This window comes from Sarcophilus harrisii, chromosome 2, assembly GCF_902635505.1.
Source record: "Sarcophilus harrisii chromosome 2, mSarHar1.11, whole genome shotgun sequence".
Lineage (NCBI taxonomy): Eukaryota > Metazoa > Chordata > Mammalia > Dasyuromorphia > Dasyuridae > Sarcophilus > Sarcophilus harrisii.
This window is the reverse complement of record NC_045427.1, coordinates 16,052,665-16,065,282: the sequence shown is the minus strand read 5'-3', so window position 1 is coordinate 16,065,282 and position 12,618 is coordinate 16,052,665. Positions and strand designations below refer to the sequence as shown.

Sequence of the window (12,618 nt, the reverse complement as noted above, 5' to 3'; positions counted from 1 at the left end):
TTGATTGGAAGAGGGATGATTCCATCAATGGAGGAAGGGAAGTTTGGATGAAGGGCAAATTGGGGCAGAAAAAAACTGACTTCCTGTTGAGAGGTGTTGAAGAGAGAGACTGAGGCTGGGTGGATAGTTCTGAGAATCACCTAAATAGACACGATAACTAAACCCTGATAAATAATTAAAACTTCAGTGATAAAATCCTGCGAGATAGAGAAAGTAGAGAGAAGCAAGACAAAGGACCAGAGCCTCAAGGACCCTAATAAGGTGGGCTTGGGGTTATGGACCACAAAGAAGAACGAGAGAGAACTTGGTGAGGTCTTTGCTTTAGCTTTCCAGTCGGCCTTCTTCCATCTCATTGCTCTAGGATTCTTTGAAGGTCATTTCAGATGGTCCTAACAGGGCAGACTCAGGGGAAAATAATCAAATCACTCATCACAAGTTCATATTGATCACCAAAGATCAGAAAGTTTGAATCTGTCCTCTCGTGCTTTCTATCTATGTGACCCCAGTCAAGGCCCTTAACCTCTGTCTGCCTTGGTTTCCTTAACTAAAAATGGGGATAATAATAGCACTTACCTTATTGTGAGAAAATGAGAAACATATTTGTAAAGCTCTTAGCACATAGTAGGTGCTATGTAAATGCTTATACCTTTCCCTTCCTTTAGTTTATGAGCAGAAATCAGTTTTGCATGTAAACAGAAGCCTTCCTCTCTTCACCCTCTTCATAGTAGGCTCCTAGAAGGGCATAGGGAATAGAAGTTGGGACTTTAGCTGAGACTGGAAGGAAGCCATGAAGAGGGAGGGAATTCTGTGCACGGGGGACTGCCAGTGAAAATGCCCACAGGTGGAAGATGGAGGGTCTCATTGGATGAGCAGCGGGGAGATTGCTGTCTCTGGACTGAAGAGTATGTGGTTGGACAGGATATAAGGTATAAAAAGTCTAGGAAGGGAGAACAGGTGATAAAGAGCTTGTCAACAAGACCAAGGCGTTCTTTGAGATCTGCTGATATAAATGAAGTAGCATCTCTCTAAAACCATTAGCAAGGACCCTATGTAAGAGGGATAAACTAGAAGCATTCCCAGTAAGATCAGGGGCAAAATAAGGTGGCCCACTATCAGCATTACTATTCAATATTGTATTAGAGATGTGAATTCAGAGTCATCCAGACTGAAATCTCTGGTGCTAGACCCTCTTCCTTCAATGTTTCTCTCAGCTGCGGTCTTGGGAGTTTTTCTGTTGCCAACAAGAAGGGAAATACAGTCACCCCTCTAATTCCTGACAAGGAATATGAAGGCTTATCCAAAGGAATGAATTGGGAGAATGGGTCACGGGCTTTTCTTTGTTGTCTTATTGATTCCTATTTTTCTCATGAGGCTTTCGAGTCAGGGCTGCCTACAAGATTGTTGACCACAAACTCCATAGGAAGTTGGATTAGTAAAATAGATCGGTCGTGAATAATAGAGCCGTCCTGTCCCTGGGAAAAGGGAAGAGGGGAAGAATGGCCATTTCGGGGGGTGGAAGCAGGGGGATAGACTGAAGGACCGGGCTCCCACGTTGCTTCCTTAGCCAAAGCCTCAGACATGCAGTGCTTCACAGTGAAGCCCGTGATGAACCTACCTCCAAATTATAAGGACAAACCTGTGCCAGAGCAGATCTTGAAGTAAGTGATTACAAAACCCACCTCCCTCTTGGTGGGAATCATGGAATGGCTCGGTTAAAAGGCCCAAACAGCTAGCTAGCAAGCCCTCCAGCCCTGAAAGACTAGGGCCCTTTTCCCTAAGCACACTGAGCCTTTGGGGGTATCTGTCCAGTTCAGCTCAACCAGTCAATATTATCAGATATGTAATGGGTGCATGATGAATGCTTATTGATTTGAATCACAAGCCACTGGGTTAAGCACTGGGAGTACAAGCACAAAAGTGAGTCCATTTCTGCCCTCAAGGAGATTATATTTTTCAGGAGGACACAAAGTGATTGGTCATGGGCTAGAAAGCACTGGGTATGCATGGCAAATGACAGAATCACAAGGACAGGAGCAGGGTACCAACGTATTTACAGTGTGTCTGTGGGGGCAGAGGGGTCTTAGACTTGGAAATCATTAACATGGAGACCTCCTAGTATGGAATCTCCCTTCACCAAGGTAGATCACTCCCCACAGTGTGACCCAACTACTGAAAGGGTCCCCAAGGCTCCCACCAGTGTCATCATTGTAAGGATTGTTCTAAAGCCGTTCTGCTTTAGCACTCAGCATGTCAGAAGCAAGATGGCTAGATTGCTTCTTGGATGACCCCTTACACTTTAGCTGTGTGAACCTGGGCAAGTCCCTCAACTTTTTATCCATAAATCAGAATAATGTTCCCCCTCAACCCAGAGTCACAGGATGATTTTGACTGTCAAATGAAATAACATTTGTGAGTTGTTCTGCCAACTTGGAGCACCATGTAGGGACCAGCCATCGCCATTCTCCTTTTTATTACTGGATAGCAGACCTCTAAGCTCCCTTGCTGCCCAAACATCTGGATTTATGAAAGACTGCCTAGAAAGGCAGCAAATTTGGGTTGTAGAAGCACTTAGGTGGTGATATGGAGCTGAGTTAAAATTCTGTCTCAGGCTTTTCCTGGCTCCCAGGCAAGGCCGTTTACCTCTCTTGGTCTCAATTTCCTGATCTATAAGATGGGGAAGGGGTGACAATAGCAATCCCTTCACAGGAATGACATGACAGTCACACAAGCTGCTCCTGTAAAGTGCTTTGCAAACAAAAAGGTGCTCTGAAAATGGTGTGTGAGCTTTCTGTTAGGAGGAGAGTGATGGGTACTCTGCCATTCTTCTCCAGCTACTACAGGGCCAACGAGGTTCAGCAGTTCCAGCACTCCCGGCCCTTTCGGAAAGGAGAAAAGGATCCAGACAATGAGTTTGCAGTGAGTTCCATGTTCTCTCCTCACCTCACAGACAAATGGCAGCCCTCACACCCTAATGATCACATCGTCTCTGTTTTCTCCTCGAGCTGGTTATGCACAAGAAAAAAGGGATGGCCCCCCATGATGTGATTTCTATTCCCGACCCTGACCCCCGTGGTCAAACATTCTGTGTTTCTGTGCTTTCAGGACTCCTTCATGTGTAGGGAACATTCATATGTATTTCAGAAACTCATTCTATCCTTTCTAGATTTTCTATCCTTTCAAGCCCCCTTCAGTCTTTACAATCTGTGTGTGTCTCTTGTTCTGTATCCTAAAAAGGCCTTCCCAGATGTGACATTCTGTGTTCTGAGCCTTCTTGCTTTCCTTACTCCATGTTCTAGAGTTCTTCTCCACTCTCCCATCTTTATGGTCTAGAGTCCCTCCTGGCTTTCACATACTTTGTTCGAAGCCTCCCAGTTCTCACCCCCTGTGTTCTAGTCCCTCCCCACTCTCCCTTCCCTTTTTAAGAGTTCCTCCCCAGCCTCCCATCTCATGTTCTAGAGTTCTTCCCCACTCCCTCATCCCATGTTCTAGAGTTCCTCCCCACTCTCCCTTCCCTTTTTTAGAGTTCCTCCCCCCACTCCTGTCCCATGTTCTAGAGTCCCTCCTGGCTCTTACATTCTGTGATTCAAATATTTTAGGGGAAATTCACCCTCACTCTCCGGGCAGGCCACTGGGAATTACAGGCTAGATTTTGTTAAGTTGCTTGATGATGTTTTGCTCCCTTCTGCTTTCAGACCATGTGGATCGAAAGAACCACCTACACCACTGCCTACACCTTTCCTGGGATTCTCAAGTGGTTCGAGGTCAAGCAGGTCACCACGGTGAGTCCTCTGCTGGGCCCTTCAGGAACGTCTCTTGGACCCCAAGGGTGCTCCCGGGCCTCCTTAGGCCTGCTCCTCCCTCCCTCCCCTCAGCGTTGTGTTCCAGCAGCCTGCTTTTTTGCTAAAGAAAGACACAAACTATATCTCTAGAGTGTACAGAAAACTCTAATTATTTAATCATCTGATTTCTCTCAGCTGTAATTAAAGCCACTAATTGGCCCAGTCCTGCCTGGCTGACCCCGGCAGCAGGCACAGACCCAGTGCTGGTGGCAGCCAAGTCAGACCAAGTTGGTTCATGGGGAGAATTGGGGAAAAGAAAAATTCCTTCCCACATTTTCAGTTGTTCCACTTCTGAGGCTTTGATGGGACACGGCCACTGCTGGCTGAACCCCTGCCACATGCATTGTTAACAACCCTGACCTCTCTCTTCGGTTGCACAACTGGGCCCCTAAACCCCTAAGTCAACTGTCCGTGGCACCGTCACCTGGATGACTTTAGGCAAGTCACTTCTCTCCAGGTCTCATGTTATTTATCTCGAAAATGAAAGGATTGGTCTCCATGACGACCACTGAGGTCCCTGAGAGATGTGACATTCTGCCTTCAGTGGCCTCTCCTGGCTCTGCCATTGTATGTCCTACTCTGAACACCCTGCGTTCTCCTGTGAACATCCTATGTTCTGTGAACATCCAACTTCTATGAATGTCCTTCATTCTACTAGGAACGTTCTATCATGAACATCCTATGTTCTCCTATGAGCATCCTATGTTCTAATGTGAACATTCTGTGTTCTTCTATGAACATCCTATATTCTGTAAACATCCTACATCTTCTATGAATGTCCTACATTCTAATATGAATGTTCTACCGTGAACATCCTATGTTCTGTTGTGAACACTCTGCGTTCTTCACATCCTACATTTGTAAATCCTACATTTGTGAATATCTTACATCTTCTATGAATGTTTTACTATGAAAATCCTATATTCTACTGTGAACATTCTCCTGTGAACATCCTATGTTCTACTGTGAACATTCTGTATTCTTCTATGAACATTCTAGGTTATGTGAACATCCTACATCTTCTATGAACATCCTGCATTCTACAATGGACGTTCTACTATGAACATCCTATTTTTCTTTTAACATCCTACATTCTGCTAAGAACAGCCTGCATTCTCTTGTGAACATCCTACATTTTATATAAACATCCTTCATTTTTCTATTTCCTACATCTTACATTGTCCTATGAACATCCTCTATTCTCCTATGAACATCCTACATTTTCCATGAACATCTTACCTTCTATTATGAACACACTATATTCTGTGAACACCCTACATTCTCTTATGAGCATCCCCTGTGATGAACATCCATCCTCTGTTCTCCTGTTATGATCCTCTGCTTCATGGACAAGGGTGAGGCCGGCACCCATGATGAATGGCAGATGATGTACAACATTGCACTTTTAGTCAGGAAGCCCAGGTTCAAATTTAGCCTCGGGGGCTTCTTGTCTCTCTGAATCTTTCTAGCTTTTCTCCTGGAAAAAGATTTCCTTCCTCCAGGCTAAATATGATCCCTCTGCCGAGTCCTCAGTAACCTTTGAGGACAGGAGTCTTCTCTTCTTTTTCATACATCATCAGTCTCACCTTTCTAGGACCAGGTGTGTCCCACTTACAGACCAACACCAGGAGGTCTCCCCAAGTCCAAAATAGATTCCCTTTGATCCACCAGCTGGCCACTCTGGCTTCTCTCCCCTTCTTCCTTGCCCTTCATTTTCTGCTCTACTCATACCCACATCCTTCTCTCCCCACTGTACAAAAACCAGACTATAACCCCATCAATGAGCTCCCAATCCAAGGGCCTCATCTCAATCCTCATCCTATTTGATCCCTCTACAGCCTTTGTCACCCTCTCCTCTGGATCCTCCTTCTTCCTTTGGATTCTAAGTCACTCCATAGTCTCCTGGCCCCCTCCTACTTCCCTTAACTCCAGATTCTGTCTCCTGTACGGCCTTCTGTCTTCTTCTAAATCCCCCAAGGTGGGTATTCTTAAGGGCTCTCTTTCTCTTCTGACCTTTTTCCTTCCCTTCCCTTTTTTCTCCTTTCCCATCCTTCTTTTACCCTTTTCCTTTTCCTCTTCCCTTCCCCCTTCTCTTTTCTCCTGTCTTCCCTTCCCTTCTTTCCTTTCCCTTCCCTTTTCTTTTCTCTCCCCTTTCCTCTTCTTCCTTCTCCTGTCTTCTCCCCTCCTCTCCCTTACCCCCGCTTCTCTTCTTTTCCTTCTCTCTACATCCCAGCCCTTGGCGATCTTATTCATCCTCATAACTGGGTGTACATTTCCCATCATTCCTGCATCTGCAGCATCTCTCCTCTCTCACCTTCTAGTTCCCTCACTCACAACCTCGAGCAGACGTGCTCATTATTCCCTTTCAGCCAGATAATCCTGGCCATACTCTCTCCCGACTCCAGACCATCCTTGATTCTAAGTTCTCTCCGGGGACATGGAGGGACCCTTTGTGCATCCCTTCCACAGCCCCTCCCATCTAGGACAATGCTCTGTACACAGTAGGGGCTGGATGAAGGTCAGTTTATTCCATCAAATCCCTTGTCTGAGAGCTGTGATTCTAAAGCACTGTGCGTGATTTTTTTAACCAGCACATAAGAACTGTATGTTCAGTTTTATATCTATTTCACCCAGAGTTGCTATTGCTCAAAACGTGGGTGGTGGCTGCTTTCAGACTCCACAGCACATTGTTTTGAATATTTTCAAAGGTTGCAGATGTTCATCCTTTGCGGGGAGATTTAATTTTGGGAAATACCCAGAAGTCTTTCAGGATCAAGTCTGGTGAATAATTCAGTTCAGTTCCAGAAAAATTATTTTTAAATAAAATTTGATTGATATCGTTTGTTTTTTAATCAGCTACATTTTCCATTGTATCTTCCATTTCTGGGAAGAGCTGTCTGAAGCGTGAGAGAGAAGTTTGGGTGGGGGAGAAACAGAGAGAGAGAGACAGAGATGGAGTTAGTTAGAGACATAAGTGGAGAAAGAGATGCAGAGAGAGACAGAGGTGAAGAGAGACAGAGATAAAGAGGGATAGAGACAAATGGAGATAAACAGAGAGACAGAGATGGAAAGAGAGAGGTGACGAGAGAGAAAGAGACAGAGAAAAAGAGGAGACAGAGACAGGGATGGAAAAAGACAGAAAGAGACAAAGAGACAGAAATGGAGAAAGAGATGCAGAGAGAGACAGAGGTGAAGAGAGACAGGGATAAAGAGGGATAGTGACAAATGGAGAGAGACAGAGATGGAAAGAGAGGGAGATAGAGACAGATAAAGGGAGACAGATAAAAAGAGGAGACAGAGATAGGGATGGAAAGAGACAACGAGACAGAAACCGAGAAAGAGACAGAGATGGAGATGAAGAAAGACATGACACAGAGAGAAAAAGACAGGGGGAAGAGAAGGGGAGAGACAGACAAGAAATGAGGAAGGAAGGAAGATGAAGTAAGTTTGAATCTTGCCTCCAATATGGACTATTTGTGACCTTGGGTATTCCATTTTCTTCTCTGAATCTTAATTTTCATTCATTGTCAGATGAAGTAGTTGAACTCCTTATAATCACCCTTGTGGGGCCTCCCAACTCTAGCTCTAAAATTCTCTATGTTCTGGAAGAGCTGGAGACTGAGGCAGGCCCCCTGAGTCCAGAACAACTGTACCCTCCTACACTGGGAACAGCCTAAGGTCCCACGAGCACTGATTTAGTCAGTAGTGCAACCGCCACTGTCTATTATAACCCATCTATAACTGGGTAGATAAGTCCTAGAGAGTTGGCTGGAGCTCAGGGAAAGGAATAAGCATTTATGTAGCACTTACTGTGTGCCAGGCCCTATGCTCAGCACTTTATAAATGGTATCTCATTGGATCTTCACAGCTGCTCTGGGAAGGAGATGCTGTTATTAACACAGTTTATAGAGAAAGAAACTAAGGAAGAAAGAGGAAAAATGACTTGCCCAGGATCACCATCTAATCAGTGTCTAAGGCTGGATTTGAATTGACTTCAGGGTCTATTCTGTGTGCACTAAGGCACCCCTGCCCCAGTCACTTCAGGGAGAGAAGGGACTTCCTTAATTTAAGCCTAGGACTTCCTGATTGGTGGGAATAATTAGGTGATTGATTAATTGGTTAATTAACGGGGCAACTAGGAGTATAGGTTCCAACTAGGAACTAGCAACTAAGTGCTTGGAATCATGAAGATTTATCTCCCTGAGTTTAAATCTAACCTCAGACATTTACTATCTGTATGATCCTGGGCAAGTCACTTGACTGCGTTTTCCTCAGTTTCCTCATCTATAAAATGAGCTGGAGAAGGAAATGGCCAAGCACTTCTGTATCTTTACCAAAAAAAATCATTAAAATGGGATCATAAAGAGTTGGACAGAACTAAAATGACTGAACCACTTCCTGACTTCCTGACTCAGTCATTTAAGGCAACATAGATAGAGCAGAAGATCCTTTGGAAGAGGTCCCCTATATATTTCTACTCATCAATTCCTACTCCCCAAAAGCTTGAGGAATAATGACTATAATTATGTTCTGTATTTTTTTTTATTTTTTTAAATTTTTAATGTAATTTTTTTATTTTTTAATGTATTTTAATTATTTTTATTTTTAATGCATAAATTTCATTTATGCATAAAATGGCCTCCTCCCACACCATCTGTGCCTTTTGCCATCCTTCCTATCCTTTAAGGGCAGCTTAAATGCCACCTCCTCCATGAGGTCTTCCACGATTTCCCAGGCACTCTACCATCCAGCCCAAAATTCTCATCCTCTCCCTGCATTTTTCATAGCATTTCTTTGATACCATCAATCCAGAACAGAAAGTTACCTACAGACCAATGAGTCCAACCTCTCATTTTACAGAGAAGGAAGCTGAGACCCAGTGGAGCTAAAGTGATTTACCAAGGATCACATATATAGGGCCTTCAGAGTATACACAAGTAGGTTTCAAAACCATGATCTCTACTCTTTCCATTGATTTAGAGACAGACAAGACGTTACTGGTTATTTTGGTCAATCCTCTCATTTTATGGAGCAAGAGAATGAATGTTATTAGACAATTTTATTAGATAAAACATTTATGGTTACTTTGGTCAATCTTCTAATTTTATGGAGCAAGAAAATAGAGGACTTGCTTATGGTCACACAACCAATAAGTAGGAGAACCTATTAGGTATCTTTAATTAATTAATGTAATAGGGATTCTAGAAGATTAAATTTAATTCCAAAACACCACTCTATCCCCTGGTTTAAATGTGACTATTTTGCTTGACCTACCATGTTGAGGTCTTTCTCAATAAGTGGGTCATAAATGGCCTTTTTCTTTTTTCTTGCTTCTTACTGCTTAGGAAGAAATCAGCCCCTTGGAAAACGCCATTGAGACCATGGAGCTCACCAATGAGAAGATCAGTAATAGTGTCCAACAACATGCGTGGGACCGCTCGCTCTCCGTACACCCCCTCTCCATGCTACTCAACGGCATTGTAGACCCTGCTGTCATGGGTGGATATTCCAACTATGAAAAGGTAGGCGAGGATCTTCATAGAACTGGGATAGATGGAGGGATGAAGGGATGGAAGGATAGATGGATAGCTTTTATGAATTATCATACACTAAGCATTCAGGATACAGATGCAAAATCAAGATAGTTTTTCCCTTCAAGGAGCTTCCATTCTAATAGGGAAAGGTAACACATATAGAGAGGTGGAGCCCAGGAACATATACTTTGGGTTGGAAAATTACAGCTGTAGGTACCATGGCCAATAGGTTGACATACTTGTTTAGAAAATGATGGAATTGATTGGGTTATGTTCCCAGAACTGCAAAGCAGTATGGAGGCGGATGGATACGAGTGATAGAATGTCAGCAGTTGGGAAAGGGCCAGGGAGGTAGCATTTGGCTAAAGCCCAGGTTTAGATACATTAAGTGAATAAGGTAACCAAGGTTTTGGAGACCCAGAGCAGGAGGTCCAGGCATGTAAAGATTAGTGATCTGTAGGACTTAACATGTTTCTTTTACATTATAGCATTAGCACAGTCCATTGACTAATTGACTCCTTCTCCCAGGAGATGGGAAAATATTTTCAATTTATCCATTTGCTAATGGCAGACAGTCATTAAAAGGCTCATCCCCATTCATACAACCAGTCAGTATCATGGTCAGGGTTAGAATCATGGCGCTAGAGATTCGGAATCATTGGAGACTTTATAGATCAAGAAGTTCCTTTTATAGGTGGCCAGGGAGAGGGAGGTAAATGGTTCACCAAAGTCTCAGAAATATTCTTTGGAAGAGTCAGGATGTGAAGCTAGGTCCTCCAGGGATCCTCCAAACACAACTTGCTAATGTACCTAAGGAAAATCCCCTCTATTTGCCTTCCCAACTCAATTTCTCCAGGATAAAAGTCAAGTGAAATCAATAAGCACTTATTATGTGCTGAATGCTAGGGATACAAAGAAAGCTTTCCCTCAGGGAGCTTCCATTCAAAAAGGGAAAACATGTACATAATAACACAGGCTTGTTATACAAAGTAAATGTATACAAAAATACAATGTAGATACAAAGCAATACTGAAAGGGAGGGCACTAACCATGGCTTCCTACAAGGGATCTAAGTCTTAAGGAAAGCCAGACGCTCCAGGGAGTAGATGTGAGAAGGAAGGATATTCCAAGCCTGGGATACGATCTGTGCAAAAGCTTGGTGATGGGAAATGGAGCGCTGTGTGCAGAACTGCAAGTAGACCATGAGGGGGCTAAACCAAAGACTGTACAAGGGGGGAGTATTAGAGACTAGTCATCTATGGAGACATTGAAAAGGCTCTTTTTTCCATTATGGGTTAGACTGAATGATCCAAGGTCCCTTCAATTATTATGACAGTTAGAGGCAGATGAGGACCTTTAAAAAAAAAAACACTTGTCACTGGAGATGAGAGAACGGAATGATCTGGCTTAGCCATTTTCAAGGTTTACAATTAGTTTGAAATTTCCCTTCCTGAAATCCAGATTTTTTCCATTCTCTGCCAAGTCCCAGGAAGAGGCTTATAGACTTTCCCACATGAAATGGATCATCTACTTTCATCATTTCATTTAAAAAAAAATCTTTTGCTCTTAATAATGGGTGGTTTTTGCAGCACGGAAAAGGGAAAGGAAGGGCCTTTGAAGTTAAAAACTCTTTCAAAAATGAGACTGTGGTAGACAAGGAAGGGGGGTAAGTTTTATAATAAAAGTTTAAGAAAAAAAATGTTAAAGCTAATCCAGAGATTGCCAGCAGAAACTCTTATTCCACAATGATTTTTCATCATTTGTTTTTTAATCTTGTATTTCCCTATAGACATCACCATCTTCCCCAGCCCTTTCTACTTCCCATTTCTCATTCCAATTGAGTCAAGTGAGACCCTCCATTTGGGAGTCTATGATTCTGTGATTCCTAAGATGACAAGCATTTTTAAGCACCTACTTACTGTAGTCCCGGTGCTGTGCAAAACTCTGTGGAGGGCCCATTTTCTTTCTTTTTGCCCAATAATTTTTTAAATTTATTTTAAACAAATACAGAATGAGAAAAGGAAAAAATATTGTGTGTACACTGTAGAACATGAGAGAGGATTCAATATAAAACAATAAATTTCCATTTCAAAAAGTGATTTGAATTCAAATAATAAATACTACACATTGTTTTCAAAACTGTCCACTTTTTCAATGCTTCCTTATATGTTTTCCTTCTGTAAATTTTTTTAATTTTTTCCCTACACTCCCCTCCAAAGAAGACTACAATTAAACATGGATAGATACACAAAGGTATCTATAAACATATACATATATAGGCATATATACTTATATACATAGATACATATATTGTATACCTTATGCCATACTATACTTATTTCCTCCTATCTGTGAAGATGGATAGTCTCTTTCTTAACATGTTCAAGTCTTTCCATGTTTTTGAAATCAACTAGCTCATCATTTCCTATACCACAGCAATAACCCAATCACATCCTATCTGAAAGATTGTCTAAAAATTTTAGACCACTCATTTTCTGCATTTTTCCACTTTTTGGCTACATAGGTTTTATTTATACAAGAAAATTTTAACTTAAAAAATTCAAAATTATCCATTTTACATTTCAATAATGCTTGAGAGTTTAAGGTCTGATATTTCCTTTACATCTTTTTTTCTTTGACGTTCTAAACCTTCTTCCAAATAAATGTTACTTTTTCCATAACTCAATAAAACCATTTTTAGTAATTTAATTGAGATGATATTGAATAAAAATATTAGCCAGGCAAAATTATCATTTTAAAAATTATATTGGTTTTACCTACCTGTGATCAATAAATAGTACTTCAGTTATTTAGATTTGATTTTATTTGTATAAAAAAATTTATGTTCAAGTAGTTCCAGTTTCTATTTTGGCAGCTATATACCCAGGTATTTTATATTGTATAGTTATTTCAAATGCTTAAAACCAATATTGAATCACATTGCTGAAAGTAGTTTTTTTCCTATTGGTCTTTTTTTTTCCTTTTGATTAAATCTATTTTAACCTTAACTTTGTCTAAGATCATGATTACTACCCCTTCTTTTTTAATATATAATTAATTCTACTCCTGCCCTTTGTTTTATCTTTGTGTGTATCTGTCATTTTTATAATGTTTCCTGAAAGCAACATATTGTTGAATTCAAATTTTAATCTGCTATTTTCATTTCATGAATAAATTCATCCCATTTACATTCTAAGCTACAATTACTTGTGTATTTTCCTCCTTCCTATCTGCCCTCTACCTCA

At 41.6% G+C, this 12,618-nt stretch overlaps 1 protein-coding gene across 1 annotated transcript in view; it reads left to right on the top strand.

The window, feature by feature from the left end:
• Positions 1–12,618, top strand: part of DOCK5 (dedicator of cytokinesis 5) — a 236,457-nt gene that overhangs the window by 205,348 nt on the left and 18,491 nt on the right. Inside the window, exons 42-45 of the mRNA XM_031949649.1 lie at positions 1,577–1,658; positions 2,832–2,916; positions 3,693–3,779; positions 9,185–9,361. Coding sequence (XP_031805509.1) covers positions 1,577–1,658; positions 2,832–2,916; positions 3,693–3,779; positions 9,185–9,361 — 431 coding nt within the window. The remainder of the gene's footprint in view (positions 1–1,576; positions 1,659–2,831; positions 2,917–3,692; positions 3,780–9,184; positions 9,362–12,618) is intronic.